This window comes from Rhinatrema bivittatum, chromosome 4 (assembly GCF_901001135.1).
Source record: "Rhinatrema bivittatum chromosome 4, aRhiBiv1.1, whole genome shotgun sequence".
Lineage (NCBI taxonomy): Eukaryota > Metazoa > Chordata > Amphibia > Gymnophiona > Rhinatrematidae > Rhinatrema > Rhinatrema bivittatum.
Window position 1 is genome coordinate 107,707,867 of NC_042618.1, and position 21,793 is coordinate 107,729,659.

The window sequence follows — 21,793 nt, forward strand, 5'->3', positions numbered from 1 at the left end:
ACAAGCATGTAAGAATGCGAATTACATTGAACAGGGCGTAGATCTTGGATCAGATAAAAGGGGAATAACGAAAATGATTAACGAGAAGAATAAAACATGATTTGAGTCAAGTCTGGTCTGGCTGAAGATCTAGGTGCATATTGGAATTGATTTAAGGTCCGGATACACTGAGTAAACTTGGAATGATCGACTGTAGAGTTGGGATGCTATGCTATGGATGGTCTGAGTAGATAGTCTGGAAAATTAGCTTGATGACTTGAGTTCCAGATGTTATCCACCGAACTCCACTGGGAGGAGTCCTAAGGGTGATCTTCTTGGAGGGTCTGTCCTCCAAGATTAAAGATGAATTGGCAGCCCGTGATCTTCCTGTATCTCTGGATGCTTTAATTGACCTGGCAAGCTGGATTGACTGTCGGCTTCAGGAGAAGTCCCAGGAGCTAAGCATCAGCAGGCAACACCCCACCACTCTGACTCAGCTGCGGCCATCCTCTCCTGGTTCCCGTCCAATGCCCCCTGCTGTGGGAACCCATTCAGATGGGTTAGGGGTCATTATCTACAGAAGAACATCTACTATGTTGACAGGCCGGCCTTTGCCTGTACTGTGGGGCGCCTGGACATCTCTTGGCCCAATGTCTGGTGCAGCCATCAAACTCCCGGGCCTGGGGTTCATTGGGGGAGTGATCCTAGGCCTGACAATACCAGTTCCCCCATTAACTTTGCCTGTGACTCTCACCTTAAGGGGTGGCGATTTTGCTACTCTTGCTCTGGTGGACTCTGGGGCTGGTGGGAATTTTCTCATGCAGGAGATCGTGGACCAGTTCATGATTCCCACATGTCCATGTCCTGTTCCACTCACCTTGTCCTCTATCCATGGGGATCCTCTTCCGGGCAAGATCACTCATACGATTGTCCCCTTGGAATGCCGCATTGAGCCCAGCCACCAGGAGTCAATCTCCTTCTACGTGATCCAGAAGGCCATTCACCCAGTTGTGTTGGGTATCCAGTGGCTCCAGCAACACAATCCTCAATTTGATTGGACCAGTCTATGATTGCTCAGTTGGGCTTCCACCTGTCAATGGACATGTATAATTGCTACATCAGTCACCGCCACCAGTGAAGATGCTATGCTACCCAAAGGAGTTCCTCTGTAGTATGGCCATTACGCAGACATCTTCTCCAAAAAGGCAGCTGATATTTTACCCCCGCATCGGAAGTTTGACTGTGCAATTAACCTGGTCCCAGATTCTACACCTCCCCAAGGCCGGGTGTATCCCTTGTCTCAGCCAGAGACGCTGGCCATGTCTGAATATGTCAAAGAGAACCTACAGAAGGGATTCATTCGTCACTCCAACTCTCCAGCTGGAGCTGAATTTTACTTTGTGGGCAAAAAAGATGGATCCCTTCGCCCATGTATCGATTACAGAGGCCTCAATTCTATTACCATGAAGGACCGGTACCCACTTCCTCTTATATTGGAACTATTCAATTGTCTATAAGGGGCCCGTATCTTTTCAAAATTGGATCTCAGAGGAGCATATAATCTTGTCCAGATCAAAGAAGGGGATGAATGGAAGATGGCCTTTAAAACTCGTGATAGCCATTATTAATATTTGGTCATGCCCTTTGACTTTTGTAACACACCTGTCATCTTTCAGAACTTAATGAACGAAGTCTTCCATGACCTGCTTTATGACTGTGTAGTCATAAACCTGGATGATATCCTGGTCTATTCCAAAACCTTACAAAGCCATCGCCAGGATGTGTGCTGAGTTCTGCAACGTTTACAGGAGAACCGTATGTATGCCAAACCTGAGAAGTGCCTCTTTGAGAAAGAGTCTCTTCCATTTCTGGGATACATTGTATCCCACCGTGGATTTTGCATGGATCCACCCAAGTTAAAATGCATTCAAGATTGGCCATGACCTTCTGGGCTGCGTTCCCTCCAGTGTTTTCTGGGGTTTGCTAATTACTACGTAGCTTCATCAAGAACTACTCCAGATTGGCTGCTCCCCTCAGAGCCCTCACATGCAAGGGAGCCCCCATCAAGGATTAGTCAGTTGAGGCATTGGAGTCCTTTCAAGACTTTAAAGAGGTCTTCTTGCAAAATCCCTATTTGCAACACCCAGACCCCAGGCTTCCCTTCGTTGTAGAAGTGGATGCTTCCCCTGACAGCGTAGGAGCAGTACTTAGCCAGAATGATTCTACAGGGATCCTGCACCCATGTGCCTTCTTCTCCTGAAAGTTCAACCCTGCTCAGCGAAACTATGCCATCGGCGACCAAGAACTATTGGCCATTAAGTTGGCTTTCGAAGAATGGTGCCAATAGCTGGAGGGGGCCCAACACAAAATTACAGTCTTTACAGAACATAAGAATTTAGAACACCTTCAGCAGGCCCAGTGCCTCAACCCTGGCCAAGCCCGCTGGACTTTATTTTTCACGTGATTCAACTTTGATTTAAGCTATCGCCTGGCATCTAAGAATCAGTGCACTGATGCCCTCTCTCACTTCTCTTCTGTGGAGGACCATGTTGAACCTGCTCAGCACATCATTGATCTGAACAGATTATTATTTCCGCAACCCATTCGATGCCTCCAGGCATGACCATGGTCCCCCGGAGATTCCGTGACCAAGTCCTTAAATGGGGTCACGACTCCCGCACTTCCGGACACCCCAGCCTGCTCAGAACCTTGGCTCTCCTCCAACAATATTATTGGTGGTCCAATATGCAGCAGAATGTCCGCGCTTATGTGGTGTCCTGTCCGACCTGTGCCCAGCAAAAGACACCAACGGGCAAACCTTGGGGCCTGCTACAGCCTCTTCCAACCCCCAGCGAACCCTGGACACATCTTTCTACAGATTTCCTGGTTGATTTACCTGTTTCCGGAGGAAACACCATCATCTGGGTAGTTGTAGACCGCTTTTCCAAAATGATCCATTTCATGGCACTACCCAGTCTTCCATCAACTCCTCAGTTAGCACAGTTGTTCGTGCAACATATTTTTCGACTTCATGGCCTACCGCTTCATATTTCCTCGGACCCTGGCCCTCAATTTATGGCCAAATATTGGCAAAGCCTATGCAAGAAGTTCCACGTCACTTTGGATTTCACCATGGCTTACCATCCGCAAGCTAACGGCCAAACAGAGTGGACCAACCACACGTTGAAACAATTCTTGAGAACATATTTCAATGCCTGCCAAGATGACTTGGATGAGCTCCTTCCTTGGGTAGAGTTCTAGCACAATTCTCATCCTTGTACCGCGACGGGAGCCTCCCCATTCCAGATCGTCTACGGGAAACAGCCACTTCCTCCTTTGCCTCTTCCACTATCAGGCCCTTCACCTGCTGCCCACATGACAGCCGAGAAACTGAAGGGACTTTGGACTCATGTACAGCACATGATACAAGAAGCGGGTTGCTCAGCCAAGAAATTTGCTGACTGCCACCGGAGACTGGCATCTCAATACCGCCCAGGAGAAAGAGTCTGGCTTAGTACCCGCTATATTTGTTTCAGGGTTCCATCCATGCGGTTGGCACCCCGCTACATTGGTCCCTTCTCCATACTTCAGCAGCTAGGACCTTCTGCTTTCGGTTGCCGCCTTCACTGAAGATTCATAACGTCTTTCACGCTTCCTTATTAAAGCCATTTGTACTATCATGGCCATCCAGGAAAATTCCTGAAACTCCTCAATTCTCTACGGAGGATGAGAACATTTACCAAATTCAAGATGTCCTTTATGTCAGAAGAAGAGGCCGGAGGTGGGAATATCTGATTTCATGGGAGGGCTTCGGACCAGAGGAAAACTACTGGGAGCCCTCCACTCATATTCTGGATAAAACTTTGATCCGTCAATTCCACAAGGAGCACCCCAAGAAACCCAGACCCCCTGGGAGGAGGCCTAGAAGGAGGGGGTACTGTTACGGGAACCAGCCACGGTAGGCCGCAACCAGCTCCCTCCACCTACCGCTGCGGCTGCCCGCCGCTTGTTAGCCCCGGAAGCCTTGCAACCGCTGGGTGCCGCGGTCGGCGTGCTCTCCCCACACTGGGCTCCCGCCGGGCCTCTGACACTGCTGCTCCTTCCCGGCCCTGCGCTACCCCTGCACAGGGCCTCTGCCAGGCCTCCAACACTGCTGCTCCTTCCTGGCTGCGCACTCCTTCTGCGCAGGGCCTCCACCAGGTCGCTGACACTATTGCTCCTTACCGGCCTGGACGCGGTGGTGCCCTGTCCAGTCCCGCAGAGGTACCTCGTACTCCTAGGCACGCGCGGCCTCTGACATCATTTAAAGGAATCGCTATGGGAGGTGCTAGGACTCTTCCCTCCTGACCCGGGACTATTTAAGGCAAGGCCTTCCCGCTAGTCCTTCTATTAGGCTCCCGCTTGTGTTCCTGATAGTTCAGTTCCTATGTTCTTGCTTCTGACTGGCTATAGACCTCTGCCTGTACCTGACCTTCGAGATACGCTGCCTGCCAAGACCTCTGCTTGTGCCTGACCTCCGAGATCTGCAGCCTGTACAAGACCTCTAGCTACATCATCTGCCTAGCCTTGCCAGCTCCTGCCTTCTACTCATCTTCGCCGGCTAAGAGCTACGCCTGCACCTGGACCTTGTCTCCTGAGGCCCCACGTAAGTCCAGTCGGCCCCGGTACCCAAGGGCTCAACCTGAGAGGAACATGGGCTGGTAGTGGTGAAGCGTCAATGGGTCTCCGGCTTCCTATAACCTCACCTGCCAATGGTGGAGACCTGTGGTGTTCCTCCCCACAGGTGGTACCAACTTCCCCTTGGCCCAAGGATCCACACTCCATAACACCCACATTGTGTAGCACTCACATAGCTCACAGCACTTCCTTGTATTCTTACACCTGAATTTCCTCCTTTGACTCTTTCCAGTATCTATCTTATTCCCAGGCTGAGGAAGGTGGAGTGATTATGCACTGAACACTGGATGTGACCCACTCTGGGGCTGATGCAATAAATATGTGGTGAAAGCAGGTGCTGAACACTCAGTGCCCGCTTTCCTAACTCACCCCCAGGCACCCCTCCAGAGAGTGCCATGCAATATTTAAATTAGGGGTCGCATTATCAAAGAGGCACTAGGGTCGCTTATGTGCCCCTAGCGCCTCCTTGATAACAGGAGCCCATGAGTGTCAGCCGTCCACCAGTTAGGAAAACCAATGCCAAAATTATTGGCGTCGGTTTCCTAAACGGCACACAGCCAGGGGTTCAAGAAACAGAAAACCTCCAACGTTTTTTTTTAAACTTTTTAAAATTATTTTTTTAAAGATTTATTCCTCCTATTTAATATTGCAACGATATTAAGTAGGAGCCTGTACAGAAAAGCATTTTTTTCTGCTTTTCTGTACTAGTTTTAGGAGTGCTCAGCGATTAACGATTAACGCCTGCTCCAGGCTCCATTCGCAGCATGGAGCCGCCGCCATTCTGTCTTCGTGACAGGAGTCACTGATGTCATCACCTCTTCGCGGCCCAGAGGCTGCCTTCATGTTTATGCACGGCAGGTCCATGCTGGCGCTTCAAAGTGGCAGGGGCAGCTGATGTCATCTCTGCAGTCCGGAGGCTGCAGTCCCCGACCTCTCCTGTGGCTGGGAGCTGCCCTCGGTCCTCCTTCATGCGGCAGGGAAGCCGCCTCCTACGTCGGGGCCTGCCTGCGGCCCTTCTTCTGCTCCTGCAGTCAGCGGCAGCATGGCCGCTGTCCAAGGTCCTGCACCTCTTCCTGTTCCTGTGCCTTAGGTGTGGGGCAGTGCCTCTTGTTTATATTTAAAGGGCCAGCAAGGGTGTGGACCCTTGATGACATCACATGGGTGTTTCCTGTTCAGCCCTACAAAAGGGCTCAATTGCCATTCCAGCTTTGCCTTCGCAAGGAGCTAGTTCTTCTCCAGGACTCCTCATCTCTGCTCCTGCTTGGCTTCCTTGTTCTTTGTGGGATCCCTTATCATAGTCTGTTCCTGGTCTCTGCTGATGTCCCTCCATGTTCCTGATGTTCCAGTTGTTTTCGTCCCAGTTCCTGATGTTCCAGTTGTTCAGATGTCTTCGTCATCCATGTCCTGATGTCCGTCCTGTCTAGATGTCTTCACAGCTCCGCTCTGACCTGTCCCTCATGGTCCACGACCAGCCCAGCTGGATTGAGTAGGGCGCTTAGCGGCCTAGTGGTCCACGACCACCCCCGCTGGGGTGTATAGGGTGCTGGTGGGTCTTTCCATCTGTTGGGGCCGAGGATCATCTATGTCCCTTCCTGCCACATCCAGGGTCCGGAGTCATTGATATTCTGCTTCACTCTTCCCGGCTGCTCTTCGTTGGTAGTCCATCCTGGATGTCCTGGATCTTCGCCTTGGAGGACCTGACTTTTAAACATTCCTCCAATGTCTTGGACTCCGGCTACGCTTAGCCTCCTGCGGTCGGCACTCCAGTGGATAGCCTGTGGGCCGTTCTGGCCACTGCAGCCTCCCTTCCAGCTGAGGGTGTTAGTCTGATATCCGAATTCCATTCCATCCTGAGTTTTATCATGATTTTAGCTTGTCTCATCCTCATTTCATCTGAGTCTGATCTTGGTCATCGTCATCGTCTGATCTTCATTATCATCTAGTCTGATCTTCATCATCATCTGAGTATAGTCTTCGTCATCACCAGAGTCTTCATCTTCAGTCCAATGTCTTCGTCCACTCTTGCCTCATGTCTGGCCTGCCGCCTCTGCTATTACCCAGAGGCAGGTCCGAAAGGACTTGGAGTGGTCGGAGGACTACTCAGAGACCAACCATGCGTGGTTGGCCTCACTGAGACTATGCAGGTCGGCGGAGGCTTGGGCTCAACTTCAGTTCTAGTCTCCATCCAGAGGAGGACATGTCTCACCTGCCTTGGCGCTGCTTGGAGCTCCTCTTCTAGTTTGCCGAGGCCCAAGGGCACACTTTCCCCCGGAATCGGGAGCGCCTTTTAGCGTTCCCTCCTTCGGTTCCAGAACAGTGAATCTTAGATGCACTTTTTTTTTTTGCATTTGGAGTGAATATCTAATAGCCTCATTCAAATGCATTTGCATGTGATGAATGCTATTAGTTTCACTCCACGTTGAACTGATGGGGCTTTCAGTGCTTCCCTAGCTTTTCTTTTGGCAATACAAGTCCTCTACATATCCACACTGCCAGCTCCGTAGAGGCTGGTGTGCCATACCACAGTTTTGTTAACATAGAAAGGGCTTGAGAAAGGTTGGGAAGCACTGTGCTAAGGATAAATAGATGTGTAGGGCTGTAGGCAATTCCAAAACTTAAAAACAGTGAAATCAATATACAGAGAGCTGATGAGCAGGTAAGTTAACCGGATAAAGTTCTCTGTGTAGCTTTAGCCAGATATTTAGTGAGTCATACCCAGATAAGTCCACCCCTGAGTATACCCAGATAAAGGAACACACATAGTTTTACCAAAATATCTTTAAGAAAGCTAATTTACCAATCAGATGGACAGGCTTCAACAACTGCGCTCATTGGCTGAAATTTAACTCCCAACCCTGCAACACCTCTTTTTATTGGGATACATTTTGTGCACACAGTGAGAGGATAAGGAGAAATATTAAAATCTTGGCTTTTGTACAGCTACTCTAAAAATTAGCTGGACAATGCCTTTGGATATGGAGCACATTATTTCTAGTGCCACGTTATGACACAGCAGTGAGTGGAAAGAAAGATCCGAAACATGTAGCAGTGATGACATGCAGCTCCCAGCACTGATCTGGGCACAATGCAAAACCTACATTTTTCAGGTGTGGGTAGATGATGCACAGGTGTCCATGACCAGAGAAGGCTGGAAACGCCAGAAAATAACTCCCCTCCCTCTGCCCTTTCATGCTTTTCAGCCCTGAGGACATCCCACTTTCTTACCAATAAACATCAGTCCTGGCTTGTGATCTGTCTCCCTTAAGGACTGGTGCAATTCATTTTTGTTGAAAGGAGTTTACTTAGGCCTTCAGATGGAGATGGATCTTGTACTCCAAGAGATGTGGCCTATGTGCAGCTGGCACAGGGTCACTTTCTGCCTGCAGACTCTGTGGGCTGGGCAAGCTACTGCCGTGCTGTCTAAAGATGAGAAACCCTTGAAGTGCAACGCACTCGCTGAGCCTTTCAATCTCCCACCCCACCCCAGGTCTGTCGGTTTCCCATCCAAACACAATAAATCTGAGTTAAATCTGGGGAACTCCCACAAAGCTTCTGTGGCCAGGGACAGCTCTTAGTTATAAGGAGAGACTGACTCATGCAACAAGGGGGGTTAGAGGGAGGATTTAAAGCTGCTTGGAGAGTATTTTGTTTCCAGCAGGCAGAAAACGAAGAGGTCAATACTCAAAGGCTATGTCCAGGAAAACTTTGGAGTTACCCAGACCAAAAACGAAATTTGAAAATTTCCTCCTCTTCCCTTGCCAAATTTTGTGTGGGTACATTTTATTTGTATTCATATTTCTCCTTTTGTGACACTTCAAAGCAGATTATACACAGGTACTCTAGGTATATCCCTGTCCCAGAGGGCTTACAATTCAAGGGGATCATTTATTATGGTGCGTTAAGGCTTTATCAAGTGCTATTTGAAATACTGAGAGTTATTTTCATTTTTTTCCCAATGTACATGCAAATATGAAAATTTCATGCAAATCATGCAAATGAGGTTCCCTTCAGCTTCTTACAGTAAAATAATACATGTTCTTTTCACTAAATATCACAAAAAAAGGGAAAAAAAGTAACTACAGCTTTTCAGTTGTAGTTATTTGTTTTTTGGACAAAATATGTCATGAAAGCAACCAAAATCATACATTATTTTGTCCAGACTCCTCCTGACATATACACAGAGGCCTCCATGTATAAAACAAATGCTCCTACTAGGCCATGCTTCTAGGATTCACTATTGGGCCGATACAGTACAGTGCGCTCCGATCGAGCGCACTGTTAGCCTGCCATTGGACGCGCGTTTTCCCTTAACCCTTATTCAGTAAGTGGCCGAAAACGCGCGTCCAACCCACTGAACCTAATAGCGCCCTCAACCTGCAAATGCATGTTGATGGCCCTATTAGGTATTCCCGCGCGATTCAGTAAGTAAAATGTGCAGCCAAGCCGCACATTTTACTTTCAGAAATTAGCGCCTACCTTTGGGTAGGCGCTAATTTCTTTGGGCACCGGGAAAGTGCACAGAAAAGCAGTAAAAACTGCTTTTCTGTGCACCCTCCGACTTAATATCATGGCGATATTAAGTCGGAGGTCCCGAAGGGTAAAAAAAGGAAAAAAAATAAAAAAAAATAAAAAAAAATTTGAAGTCGGCCGGCAGCTGTCGGGTCAAAACCGGATGTTCAGTTTTGCCGGCGTCTGGTTTCCGAGCCCGTGGTTGTCAGCGGGCTCGAGAACCGACGCCGGCAAAATTGAGCGTCGGCTGTCAAACCCACTGACAGCCACCGCTCTGGGCCAAAAGGAGGCGCTAGGGACGCGCTAGTGTCCCTAGCGCCTCCTTTTGCCCGTTTCTACCGCCGGGCCTCATTTAAATACTGAATCGCGCGCACAGGCGAGCGGGCGTTCGCCCGCTCTCCCGCGGACTTTACTGAATTGGCCCGTATGTTAGGCCTGTTGTTTATGATTCTGGCATACTGGTAGGCTCAGGCTGCTAATCAGCACCAAGAAGGAAGGGAGACAGAGATGCCACCTTGGGAAGAACCATAACAGGGGGCAGAGCAGCAACAGATACAGGTGGGGCAGCAGTGCCCACAGGGCGTGATATCATCCATGCACCACAATACTGGGTCTTCCACAGAAGGAGGTGATCATATGGTACCGCCTGAGTTCTGATGCCATTATGGCTTCATATGAAGAGCTCAAAGCAGACCTTGACCCGGACACTGAGAGGTCCTGTGCCATAACAAGCCTTGTGAAACTGTTGCGCTCTCTCCATTTCATGGCTTCTGGCCCCTTCCAAACAACGGTCAGTGTTGTAGGGGACAAGTCACAATCCTCTTTTTCCAAGTCCTTGCACCAGGTACTGCAAACCATACACAGCCACGTTCAGGCTTACATCAGATTCCCTACTGAGAGGCAGGAATTGCTAACTCTGAAGATGGGTTTCTATGCCATGGCACAGTTTCCCATGTCCTGTGGGCAATAGACTGCACCCATATTGCTCTCATCCCCCCTTGTCAGAGGGAGGAACCCTACTGCAATCAAAAGTTCTTCCACTCCCTCAATATGCAAGTAGTATACCCTCAATGTCATGTCCAGGTACCCAGGAGCCACCTACAATGCCTATATCCTGCAGCAGTTGGCACTCTTTGCACAGTTTGAGGATGGAAGGTTCGGGCATGGTTGGCTACTTGGGTAAGACCTTTGCTTCCATTCTCATTTCCTTTTCAATGTATATAACTGGAAGGAAAATGTCTGTATAGGAACTGCACACCTTTCAGTCTTAACAATCTTTATTGAAACATTACCAGCATAGCTTGACCTTGTCACGTAACCTAGATGGTAGTGAGAGATGGAGCTTCCACCATTCCCATCTCTTTGAGGTATGAGTAAAAGTACATACTTGAGGTACTTTTTACCCTTGGGGGTGGGGGCAATATTCAGCAGACGGTTTTACTGGGATAACTACTCAGTTATCTGGATAAAATCATTAGAAGATTGTTCTTCTAATGAGTTCTGATGGTGTAAGCATGCCAACCATAGGACTTGAAATAGTGTTCATGAAATGGCATGTCTCGGGTCTGGATACATGTCCATTGATTTGCATTTCTTATTTATAGATCACCTCACTTGCACTGAATACAGAAAGTCAACCATTAAAACAAAATGAATATCAGCTATAAACCAGATCAATATGGCATTGCCGGAATGGTTTGTTTATATGTTAGTGTATGATTTCTGTAATACTATTTTTCGGTTAAAAGGTCTGATAGATATGACTAAGCAAGGTAATCTTTGTTTCTGTAAGTAGAGGGAAGAAAGGACAATATGTTGACATCTAACTTCTGATTTTATGTGATGCATATGTATTATTGCAATTTAGTGAAATCACTGTTGTATGCCAACAATACAAAAGTTAAATGATGAAAACAAAAGGCAGGATTTTAAAACCCCGGCACACATAAATCCTGCCATTCCTCGCTGTCCTGAAGCCTCGTGCGCCGGCCGGCTGCCGGCACGCGCAACTTACTTCAGCTCGGGAGCTGAAGTAAGTTGCAAAAAAAGGTAAAAACCTAAAAATTTTTTGATTTGGCCGCTGTTGGAATTACCTCTTGGAGGTAGCAGACGCTGCTCCGCTTTGAGAACTTTTTCCTGCTGTGATTGTTTAAGCGATTTCTACTTGCCGGAGCGGCTGACACTGCCGAAATTGCCTCATTGCTATTACTTCCTGGTCTCCCCACCGGCCCACTGGGCTCTGACGTCAGTGGGAGGAGTGACTTCAGACGCCCTTATCATTGGCGTCCTGACGGCGCGATCGCCGTCGGCGCGTCGCCAAAGCCGCGCGCCTTAGGGGCGCGTGGCTTTGCTGGGCTTCACCGGGATTCGCTGGAGTTTGCTGGAGCCTGTTGGAAGCCCAGTTTCTATTAAGATTCAGCGGTCATTTGAGTCTGGCAGAAGTTACTGACTGTGTAACAAAGGATCCTAATTTAGAGGTACTTTTTAATGTTTCTTTAAATTGTGTGGGTCTTAGTTTTTCTGGTGATGCCACACACCAAGAGAAAAGGGAAAATATCTACTTCTACACCTCTTTTCAATAACAGTCAACCACGTATATCAGATCACTTTGTAAGAACCATATCAATACCAGGAGATCAAGTCGCTAGAGACTTGGGCCAGGAGCAGGGCACAAGCTCTTTGACTTTGGAAACATCATTGAGCCCTGGTGCTCCAACAACACCTGAGCCACCTACGAGGAAAGGGGGAGCAGATTTTATCTTCAAAGAACCCAAATTGGACTTGACCTCTTTAATATCTAGCGATCAAGGGGGGGCAAGTAGTTTTGACTGCCTGCCGGTTGACCCAGATTTGCAGTCTCTTAGAGACCAAGTGAGGGAAGTCAATCTCATTATGGCTTCTAAGGAGAAGGAGTTAGAAGGAGTCCAAGTCGGAGCAAAGCAGGATATTGTATTAATTACCCCTACTAAATTTACTTTAGAAGAAATTGGAAGCATGATTTTTTCCATGCAGAAATCTATTAACGAATTAGCCAAACTCGTTCAGGATGGCTTGAGCAATAACAAAGTAATTCAAACAAAAATAGAACAGATAGAGGGTTTGGTAACTATCTTGGGAGATAAAACTAATGAGATAGAAAATGTCCAGGGCAATTTAATTAAATCAGAAAAGATACATGCTGATAAAATAGAACAATTAGAAAACCAAATCAGAAGAGTCAATCTGAGGATTCTAAACTTTCCTAAAACTCATTTACTATCTCCCAAGGAATTACTTAGGAGCTACCTTATTAATGTATTGAAATATACAGAAACACAAATACCATCAATTGCCAGGATATATTATATTTCTTACCCTGCAATTTCTACAGGTATTGAAGATCAGAATCAGGGAGATCAAAAGGAAGATACAAATTTATCGGAATTATTGGAGAAGTCATCTGATATGGAGATTAAGACGAGGGCTACTTTAATTGTGCAATTTATAGATATGTCTCAGAGAGATTCAGTACTTAGATTATATTTTAAATATCAAAATGTTAACTTTCATGGTCACCCAATTAGAATCTTCCCTGATATATCTTTCAATACTCAATTAAGAAGAAGAGAGTTTCTTTCGATGAGAGATAGAGTCACACAACGAGGGGCTAAGTTTATTTTGCGCTTTCCATGTCGTTGTATAATATCACATCAAAATGTGAGATATGTCTTCAATTTGCCCGATCAACTGCGCTCATATTTGGATTCCTAACTCCAATTGTCTCCTTAGTTAATAAAAGGGGGAGGATTGGAAGTTTATGGTTCAGGACACAAATGTTTGCATGTTTGAATTTCTATAGCAATCTGCTCTTTTTCACTCTGCCAGTATCTTTAATTGCTAATAATGATATTATTCTAGGTTTTACAGCGACTATCTGTTATGGTTTTGCCTCATATAAGTTGTCTTGTAATAAGTATTTCCGATAGAGCTGTGTAAGATCCTTTGGAAAATGAAAATGTTTAATAAAAATAAAATTAAAAAAAATTTTTTTGATTTAGGGGTTTATTTATTTATTTATTTATTTATTTAATTTTATATACCGACAGCCGTTTGCACATCGTGCCGGTTTACAGATAACTTACAAACCAAAAATATATAGGCAAAGCCTTTACAAGGAACAGTGTGTAACATAAACAATAGTAACAGAGTAAATAACTTGATAACTAAGGGAGGGAGGGGTGGGGGTGATTGCGACAAAGGAGGGGGTGGGGGGGGTGAGAACAGATACATGAGGAAAAAATATGTACAGGGAATCAATGGGGAAATGATATGGGTTGGGGATGAAAGGGGAAGGGAGGTTACAGTAGGGGGTAGGGAAGTTTCCTCCCAGTCCTCACCAATTAAGAAGTGGACTGGGAGGGAATTTCCTTACCCCCTACCTTACCCTCCCTTCCCCTTCCCCTCTCCTACCCGCCCCCTCTTTCTATCCTAGCTACCCCAATTTAACTTTTGCTCCTCCAAAGGAGCAGTAGCAAGTTGCATGTGCCAGCACAGTGGCAAATAGCCGCTGTACTGGCCACTTCCAGTCCTAGACCGCCCCTCCCCGCCCCTAGAGCACCCCTTTGCTGAGGCCCGGCTCTTGTGCACGTAACGGAGCGTGGATGGGCCCCTTTTAAAATGCACACAGCACATGCAGGGCCCGGCCACCCGCGTAACCCCTGTTTTATACGCACGCAGGACATTTAAAATCGGGCCATTAGTAAGTAGGTGTTCCAGAGGGCATTCACACAGACACACATACATTTATTCCTCCTCCGCTGCTGTTGCTGCTTTGTGGAGACCAGTCCTTCTGAGGCTCCTCTTCCTATGCTGGCACTGTGGTAATTCAATACTCACGATGCTAGCACTTCCTGTGTTCTCATCTCATGAGAATACAGGAAGTTCTAACACCGTGGAAGTGTTCAATATCGCAAGGCTAGCACCGAAGGAGTAGCTGCAGAAGGGCTTCCTCTGCTATAGCCTCCTCTTCTTCTGCTGCCGGTGGGATTGGATCCACTGGTGGTACCACAGATCTCCTTCTGCCGCCGGTGGGATCAGGTCTACCAGCAGCACCATGGTCCTTCTCCTACCACCGCTGGTGGGATTGGGTCCACCGGCAGCAGCATAGGCCTCTTCTTCTTCTGCCGCCGGTGGGATTGGGTCCACCGGCGGCGGCACGGGCTTCTCCCTGCTCCCGATGCCGCCCCACCGGGTGTGCCACCCTGTGCAATTGCACGGTTTGCACATCCAGTGGCACTGGGCCTGGTCCTGGTCCTCTCCCAGGGGCTGCTGGGTAGGATATGCAGATGAGCCTTCCTGTCCTCTTCTGCTGCCAAAATAAAGTATGCAGAATTATACAGAATTTTAAATTTTTATGCACAGAATTTTAAACTTTTGTGTGCAGAATTGAAAATCTTTGTACACAGCATTCCCCCAGGAGTAATCTAAACAAAAGGTTTCTCATGAATGGCCCCATCCCTTTGGAATGCCTTTCCCAAGGAACTCTGCCTTGAAAAAGGATTTCTGAGGTTCAAGCAGTTGTGAAGGCTCACTTATTCAAGAAGGCTTTTGGCCAATATTAGAAGTGGATGGTTACACCTTTTTATTTATGATGTGTTCTGTCGCATTTATTTTTGGACCTTTGGATGGACCTTTGGATTTGCAGTGTTTTATTTTAATTGTGACATTCATAATTTGTGATATCTGATTTTACTGTTTGTGATAGGCGACTAATTGACACTTTTATATCAACTTTATCCTGTGGAATGGGCAATTCATAAATAAATAAATAAATAAATAAATAGAACGTATAAAATTAAAAATTAAAAAACTTTTCTCTTCTGATTTGGCATGCTAGAAATAAATATCCAACATTCTCCGATGAAGTATTCCTGTATCTGCATCAATTGATGTTTTGTTTTCAAAACTGGATCACTTTCAAGTTCCCAGAGGTTCAGACTGGACCTCTAAGAAAGCACTGGGACAAATCTGCATGGGGCAGCAGTTGTAACCATAAACAGCAGTCCTACAACATTATTTGTCTTCCAAGAAGGCTGGGGTGACCTGCATGGCAGAACCATGATTAAAACACAAACTTCAATGAGCATGGGGAGGCTTCATCTTTTTTTTTTATCCCAGCATCACTAATCGTGATAGCTGTGGCAAATATTGCAAAACTTGATAATAAAATGGAGAAGGCGACCTGCATGTTGGCTTAAGTATTGGTTTTGTAAGAGGCAAAGTTGAAATGGCAAGGCCTGAAATGACAAACTAGCAGAGATGGTGAAGGCCATCACCATGAATGGATCTTGGGCAGCGGTGGGGAAAGGCTTGAGAGGGACAGGTAAAAGCATGTGGTGGGGGAGGGGGTTGATGTTGGGTTGCATTAAGGATTTTATATGTGCACCTACCCAAACTGGATGAATCTCAGCCGGGCAGACTGGATGGACCATTTTGGTTATGCTACTATGTAATGCCTTAATTAACTTCAGGTAAGAAGAGTGTTGAGTGCTTGGATATTTTCCTGCTCACTGTTATGCTGGGATTTCCCATCTATTCAGATTACCATGGGCACTGAATATGACGAAGGGCACATTCGGAACCTGCAGGAGCAGCGCATGGTTATGCAGAAGAAGACCTTCACCAAATGGATGAATAACATGTTGTCTAGAGATAAGGTAGTTACAACTCCTCTTTTCTTCCTTCGTTGGGCAAAATACTGATAGCCAATGTTGGTCCAAGAGAGAAATGGATTCTTAGCAGGTTATGACATCTTTTATTGTTTGTTTGTTTGGGGTTTTTTGTCTGGATATTTATAACTTACCTAATCAATCTATGTGTCCTAGGTGGGGCCAGCATAACAAATTTCACAACCTAGTAAGAATCCAATCTTTTTTAGTGGAATTTTCATTTTTTTCTGATCTGTTTTACCCTGTCTTGTGGGGGCTCAGCAGTTTCCTCCTGCTCCTCTGGGCTTCCAGCTCACTCAGAACCAGAGCTGTGATCTGGTGCCCCGAGCCTTCATTTGCTACTGCCCAGGGTTTGGGATTTTTTCCCTCCCTATTTTTTATTTCCCCTCCCAACTCAGCTCAGCTATTGCAGCCACAGTCCTTGGCTGGGGGCCACAAAATGTAGATCCCTCCAGAACCTGGCTAATATTATGTTCCCTAAATCTGGTCATTAGGAGTCTCCATTAAGCAATGACTGAGGCTCCCCCAGGGGCTGTGAACGCTGACTCTGCAGCATCCCCAGTTCCGACCAGCCCTGGGCGCAGGCGTTTGACCCAGGAATCGAATGCAGGTCCTCGTCATGGTAGAGCACAGCACTGCCACTGAGCCCATCAGTTCTACACTCTTACTTTTTTTGGTACATTCTTTAGTTTATCTTTTGTATACATCTTCCATTTTTTTTTTATATGCAACTCAATTTTGTTCAGCAGTACAAGTCACAAGAGCCATTTACAGTTGCTGCTGGGGTATATAATGCTACAACAAAAATATAGCAATGTACACACTCGGGTAAAAGAGATTACGTACATATTCTTATTATGTGAATCCCTTTGGACTCTGAAATGAACAGATAGCACCTGCTTCTTCCATGGTAGGGACAGCCCAGCTCTAAATTAGCAGTTCTGTTCTGAATTAGGTGGACAGTTTTATTGATGAAAATGTTAATTATCTTCTCAGTAGTGTTGTGAGTGTGATGACTTTTGATTGTTTTTTGTATTTCTGAATACAGAAAAAGATTGAGATCCAAGATATCTACATGGACCTGAAGGATGGTATTTACCTCTTGCGTTTGCTGGAGCTCATGTCTGGGGAGCAGCTACCTAGGCCCAGCCATGGCAAAATGCGGGTTCATTTCCTGGAGAACAACAGCAAAGCTATCACCTTCCTTAAAACCAAGGTCAGTATCAATGCCACAGTATAGTCTTTTCTACTGCACGTTTTCTAACATCCTTTGTCAGGGTAACTTCCTGGTCTTTAAGCTACAAGTTAGAAGTTAGATGAGCTATGGCAAGTGATCACATGGTTACAGGAAACCTGAGGAGTCCCGTTTTTCAGAGTCCTACCACTCTCCATTCTGGTCAGCCCTCTGGGGATAAGGAAATAGCTACAGTACCTGAATGTAATCCTCTTTGAAGTGCTGAAAGGTGGAATATAAATCAAATATGAATACATAAATAAGTGTAGTCCTGATTTTCACTAAGAATATCTTCTGTCCTGTACAGCAGAGCTATAAGGTGTTAGTTTATTCCATTCAAGAAGGAAGTTATATCAGGTCCACTTTGTCCCATCATATCAAAAGCTGTACTAGACTTCCTTTTATTTCAACTTGGCTTGGCTTATTCTTGAGTTCCCTTTGTTACTTTTTGTTGTGGATGATGTGAACGTGAGCCCCTTTTTGCCAAGGTCTGTGCAAACAGCTAGTGAAAGAGTTTTGGTGAGGGTCAGGTTAAAGCAGAGTCCAGGTAGTCCAAGAATCAGGGCAAGCGGCTGGGAGGCGTAGCTGGATCCAAAGCTAGGGTCATATCCAGGCAACAAACAAGGAACTAAGAAGGTTCGGAGCTAGAGAAACTAGACAGAAGGCAGGACACAGAGGAACAGGAAGGTCAAGACCGGAGACGACAAGGTCAGGACATGGGTAAGACAGACACGAGAAGAAAGACAGGGCCAGGCAGAGAGAAAAGCAGGATGGGGGCAAGACTGAAGGCAAGACTGGAGTGAGGCAAGACGGAAGACCAGGCTGAAGTGAAGCAAAGCGGAAGACCAGGCTGGAACGAGGCAAGGCTGGAGCAAGGCATGGCTGTGAAGGCATACCAACGAGGCAAGCCTGAGGGCAGGCCAACAAGGCACAGCTGAAGCCAAAGGGACTTGCTGCTGAGGTGCCAGTCAGTAGCATGGCTGGGGTTTAAATTCCCAGCCATGACATCATCTGCTGACACCTGCTGCAAAGGTTCCTGCCATGGGGACCACATTGAAAGGCGTCCCATGGGGGGGGAGGGGAGCCCCTGAAAATGGTGGGTGCCACACGGCAGTTCCAGGTGCCAGCGGCAGTGAATGAAGTCACTCATAGGGCTGTCCTGTGAGCGGAGAACATAAAATTACTCCCCCCCTTCTCAACCCTCTCCTCAGAGCTCCTGTCTTCAACTTCTGGGGAGATGGACGTGAGTCATAGGTTCCAAGATCATAGTGTTGAATGAGGACCACCCCTGCTGTCTCGACAGTGGCTGGTACCTTAGGCAAGGTGGTCCAGAGCGAAGTGGCTGGAGGACAAGATGAGGTAGCACAATGATCCTGACAGGATGGACCCCAATGGTTGATCTGTAAGGTGTCCCAGTTAATGGATGGTTGGTGGAGGTGGAGCCAGGGTAATCCCAGTACAAAAGGATTGGTTATGCTGAGAACCAATTTGTATGGTGATGGGCAAGGAGGCCATAGCCACGCAACCAGACAAGGGTTCGCCATAGACGGAAGAGATAACACAGGATGTGGTCAAGCTTGTAGTAGGACAGCCATACTGGCTTAACAGCGATTCTGGAATAAAATTGCCCCCAGGTCCAGAGTCTAGTAAAGCTTCGGTTTGAACAGAGTGTTCACAGAAGGTGAGAGATACCGACATCACCAATTGTGGAGAGGAAACTGTTGCAATTCTGCCCTCCTGGGCAGCTTCTTCACCCTTTCTTCCCTCTTTGCTACTTCCTAGCATGGCTGGAGCCATGCTTGATATTTCCTCTGCGGCCTGGAGACTGGCGATGCTCTCAGACATGGCAGGAGCCACGCTTCTGCCTCGTATCGGCAGGAGCTAAGCTATTTTTATCTTTAGCGGCGGGGGCCGCTAGCGTTGTCCCAGCGCGGCAGGAGCCATGCTGCATCATTTTTCTATGGCCTGGAGGTCACCATCTCACCTAGGACCCTCCGGAAAAAGAGGGCCTGAAGCCCCGGACTTTCCTGCGGCAGGGCGCTGCCTCTCCTACTTCTTCAGCGGCAAGGAAGTCGCCTCCAGCGTTGGGCCTGCCTGCGGCCTGCTCCTCCCTTCACCAGCATCTTCAGCGGCAGGGACGCCGCTCTTCAAGGTCCTGCATTCCCCTGCTCCTCCTAGCGGGCGAGGCCGCGTCTTCCTTCCCTTTTTAAGGGACAGTGAGGGAGGAGGTCCACCAGTGATGTCATCAGGGAGTTGCCTTTTCTTCAGGATAAAAAGGCCCAGCTTTCATTTCTTCCTTGCCTTCACAAGGAGCCAGTTCTCCTTAGGACTTCTCGTCATCTGCTTCTCAAGGCACTTCGTTCTATGTGGGATTCTGTGTCTTCATGATGTCCTCACGCTATGTCTTCATCTTCATGGTCTCAAGGTCTCCAGATGTCTCATCTTGATGTCTTCCTTATCCAGCTGATCTTCATCCTGGCAGCGCAAGTCTCCATGAGGTTCCAGCTTCTTATTTTAACCCTCATCATAGAGGCATCCCCTCGAATCTTCAACTTTGCCTGGTTCCTTGGAGTCTGCAACCTGCCTCCTCTACACAAATGAACTCTATTAACCGATCCGTTCCGGCATGGCTCTGCCTGGCCTTTATCAGCTGTGCAGTGTGCATTTAGGAACAGGCTTCATCTGAGTCTTCACTTCATCTCCTATCTTCTCTGTGTGGGGAACCACCAGCGTGGTCCGTGACCTGTCTTCATTGGCTGAATATATGGGCGTGTGATGTGCAGTACCGACTCAGCTCTGCCAACTTGTGTGGGGAACCACTAGCATGGTCCGCGATCAGCCTACCCTGGCTCTATAGGACGTGCCGCCTGCATGGTCCGAGACCAGTCCGGCTAGGTTGTGTAGGGCGAGTGACGTCCGGTAACGACCAAGTCTTCTTCAAGCAACTCATGGCTTTCCAGAGTTTCTTCATATACGTGACCAGAGTTCTTCTTCATTCCACGCATCCAGATTGCATTCCTTCATGTTGAAGTCTCGTTTTACTACTTGTATCCAGAGTGATGTTCCACTTCACATATTCTGGGTCCTGTCTCACTTCAAGTCTTCGTCTTTGATGTCCTCATCCTCTGACCACTGTCCGCCCTGTCGCAGTTGCTGCTCCATACGGCATGTCCGAAAGGGCTTGGAGTATTCGGAGGACCACTCATGAGACCAACATTGCGTTGTTTGGGTCTCTTTCTGCTGTGTACAGGTGTGGCTGTGGCTGAGGTCATTGCTCTCCATCTTCAGCCCATGCTGGGGCACCTCTCACCTGCCTCAGTGCTTGCCGGAGCTCCTCTGTGGCTGTATTGGGGCCCAGGGGCCCAGGAAAACATCAGAGATGGAACCGCTTCCCGCTTTTCCACAACAGAAGCTAGATGGTTGAAAACTGTCTCCCCGACTATGCTTCTGTTCACAGCATTGCCTGGTTTCTTGGGACAACAGCTAGCAAAATGTCCCTGTGCTGCACAGTAAGGCAGAGGTTATGCAGTCTCCATCTCTATTTCTCTTCTTCAGAGAGCCATGTGCTGTCCAAATGCATGAGTTTGTCAAAGGGGACAACCCTCACGGGGTCTGAGACTGGATCCAGGGTATGAAGAAGCTTAGAAGCCACATGACTGGATTGATGAGAAATCTTTTTTTCTCAAGCTTGTTCCTGGAATCTTAGATCAACACAGATAGCCAAGGCAATAAGCGCTTCTAGAGACAAAGAAAGGACCAGAACTGCTAATTCATCATTTATTCTTCCAGATAAACCTTGCCAGAAAATGGCGGTTTGGCTGTCTTCGCCCCAACCAAGTTCAGATGCCAAGGTATGAAATTCCACTGCATACTCACTGACAGTGTGAGTGCCTTGACGAATGCAAAGAAGTTCTGTGGCGGAGGATGAAATGCGCCTGGATTTGTCAGACTGTTGTGTGAAGTTATCCAAGTTTCTAAGAAGTAAGTCATCTTATTATCTCACAAGGGGGAAGCCCAAACAAGAACGGGACTGTCCAACAAGGAATGAATGTATGTTGTTTTGACACAATCAGAAAAAAAACGAGTCGCTGTAGCTCGAATTGCATTTTGCAAACATTGGGGAATCTTCTGCACCCTTTAGGTTCGCCGCTATACCTAGGAGGTGGAAGAAGCTGTATCATAAATTCCATGGTCGAGATGGGTGCCAGTGCAGGGTTAACCAGGACTGGTGCTGGGCTGCACCTGGAAGTTGGGCTTGTACTGTATCCATATGCTGAGACAATGTCTGAAGTAAACTGATTTCTTGGTCAAGTAGCTGCTGGGCCTGTTGTGTTAACTTATGCAGGAGATCACTCAAGGGCTCCAGTTCAACTTTTTGTTCCTGTACTTGAGTAGCCAAGGTGGCAATGGCCTGTCTTGGAGATGTGTTCACCGAGCTCATGGCCTCAGCAACCTATTGTGGATGATGTGAACGTGAGCCCCTTTTGCCATGGCACAGTTGGTGCAACCTTATGGGCAGAGCCCCAAGGTCTGTGCTGATAGCTGGTGAAGGAGTCTTGGTGCAGGTCAGACTAAGGCAGAGGACAGGTGGTCCGAGACTTAGGACAAGAGGCTGACAAGGTGTAGTCAGAGTCCAAGGCTAGGGTTGGATTCAGTCATCAAGCAAGGAACTGAGAAGGTTCAGAGG

The 21,793-nt window shown here is 47.4% G+C and overlaps 1 protein-coding gene across 1 annotated transcript in view; it reads left to right on the forward strand.

Moving 5' to 3' along the window:
- The window catches only part of SPTBN5 (spectrin beta, non-erythrocytic 5), a 341,199-nt gene that overhangs the window by 14,716 nt on the left and 304,690 nt on the right, over nucleotides 1-21,793 (forward strand). Inside the window, exons 3-6 of the mRNA XM_029597445.1 lie at nucleotides 268-996; nucleotides 11,681-12,267; nucleotides 15,744-15,860; nucleotides 16,921-17,088. Coding sequence (XP_029453305.1) covers nucleotides 268-996; nucleotides 11,681-12,267; nucleotides 15,744-15,860; nucleotides 16,921-17,088 — 1,601 coding nt within the window. The remainder of the gene's footprint in view (nucleotides 1-267; nucleotides 997-11,680; nucleotides 12,268-15,743; nucleotides 15,861-16,920; nucleotides 17,089-21,793) is intronic.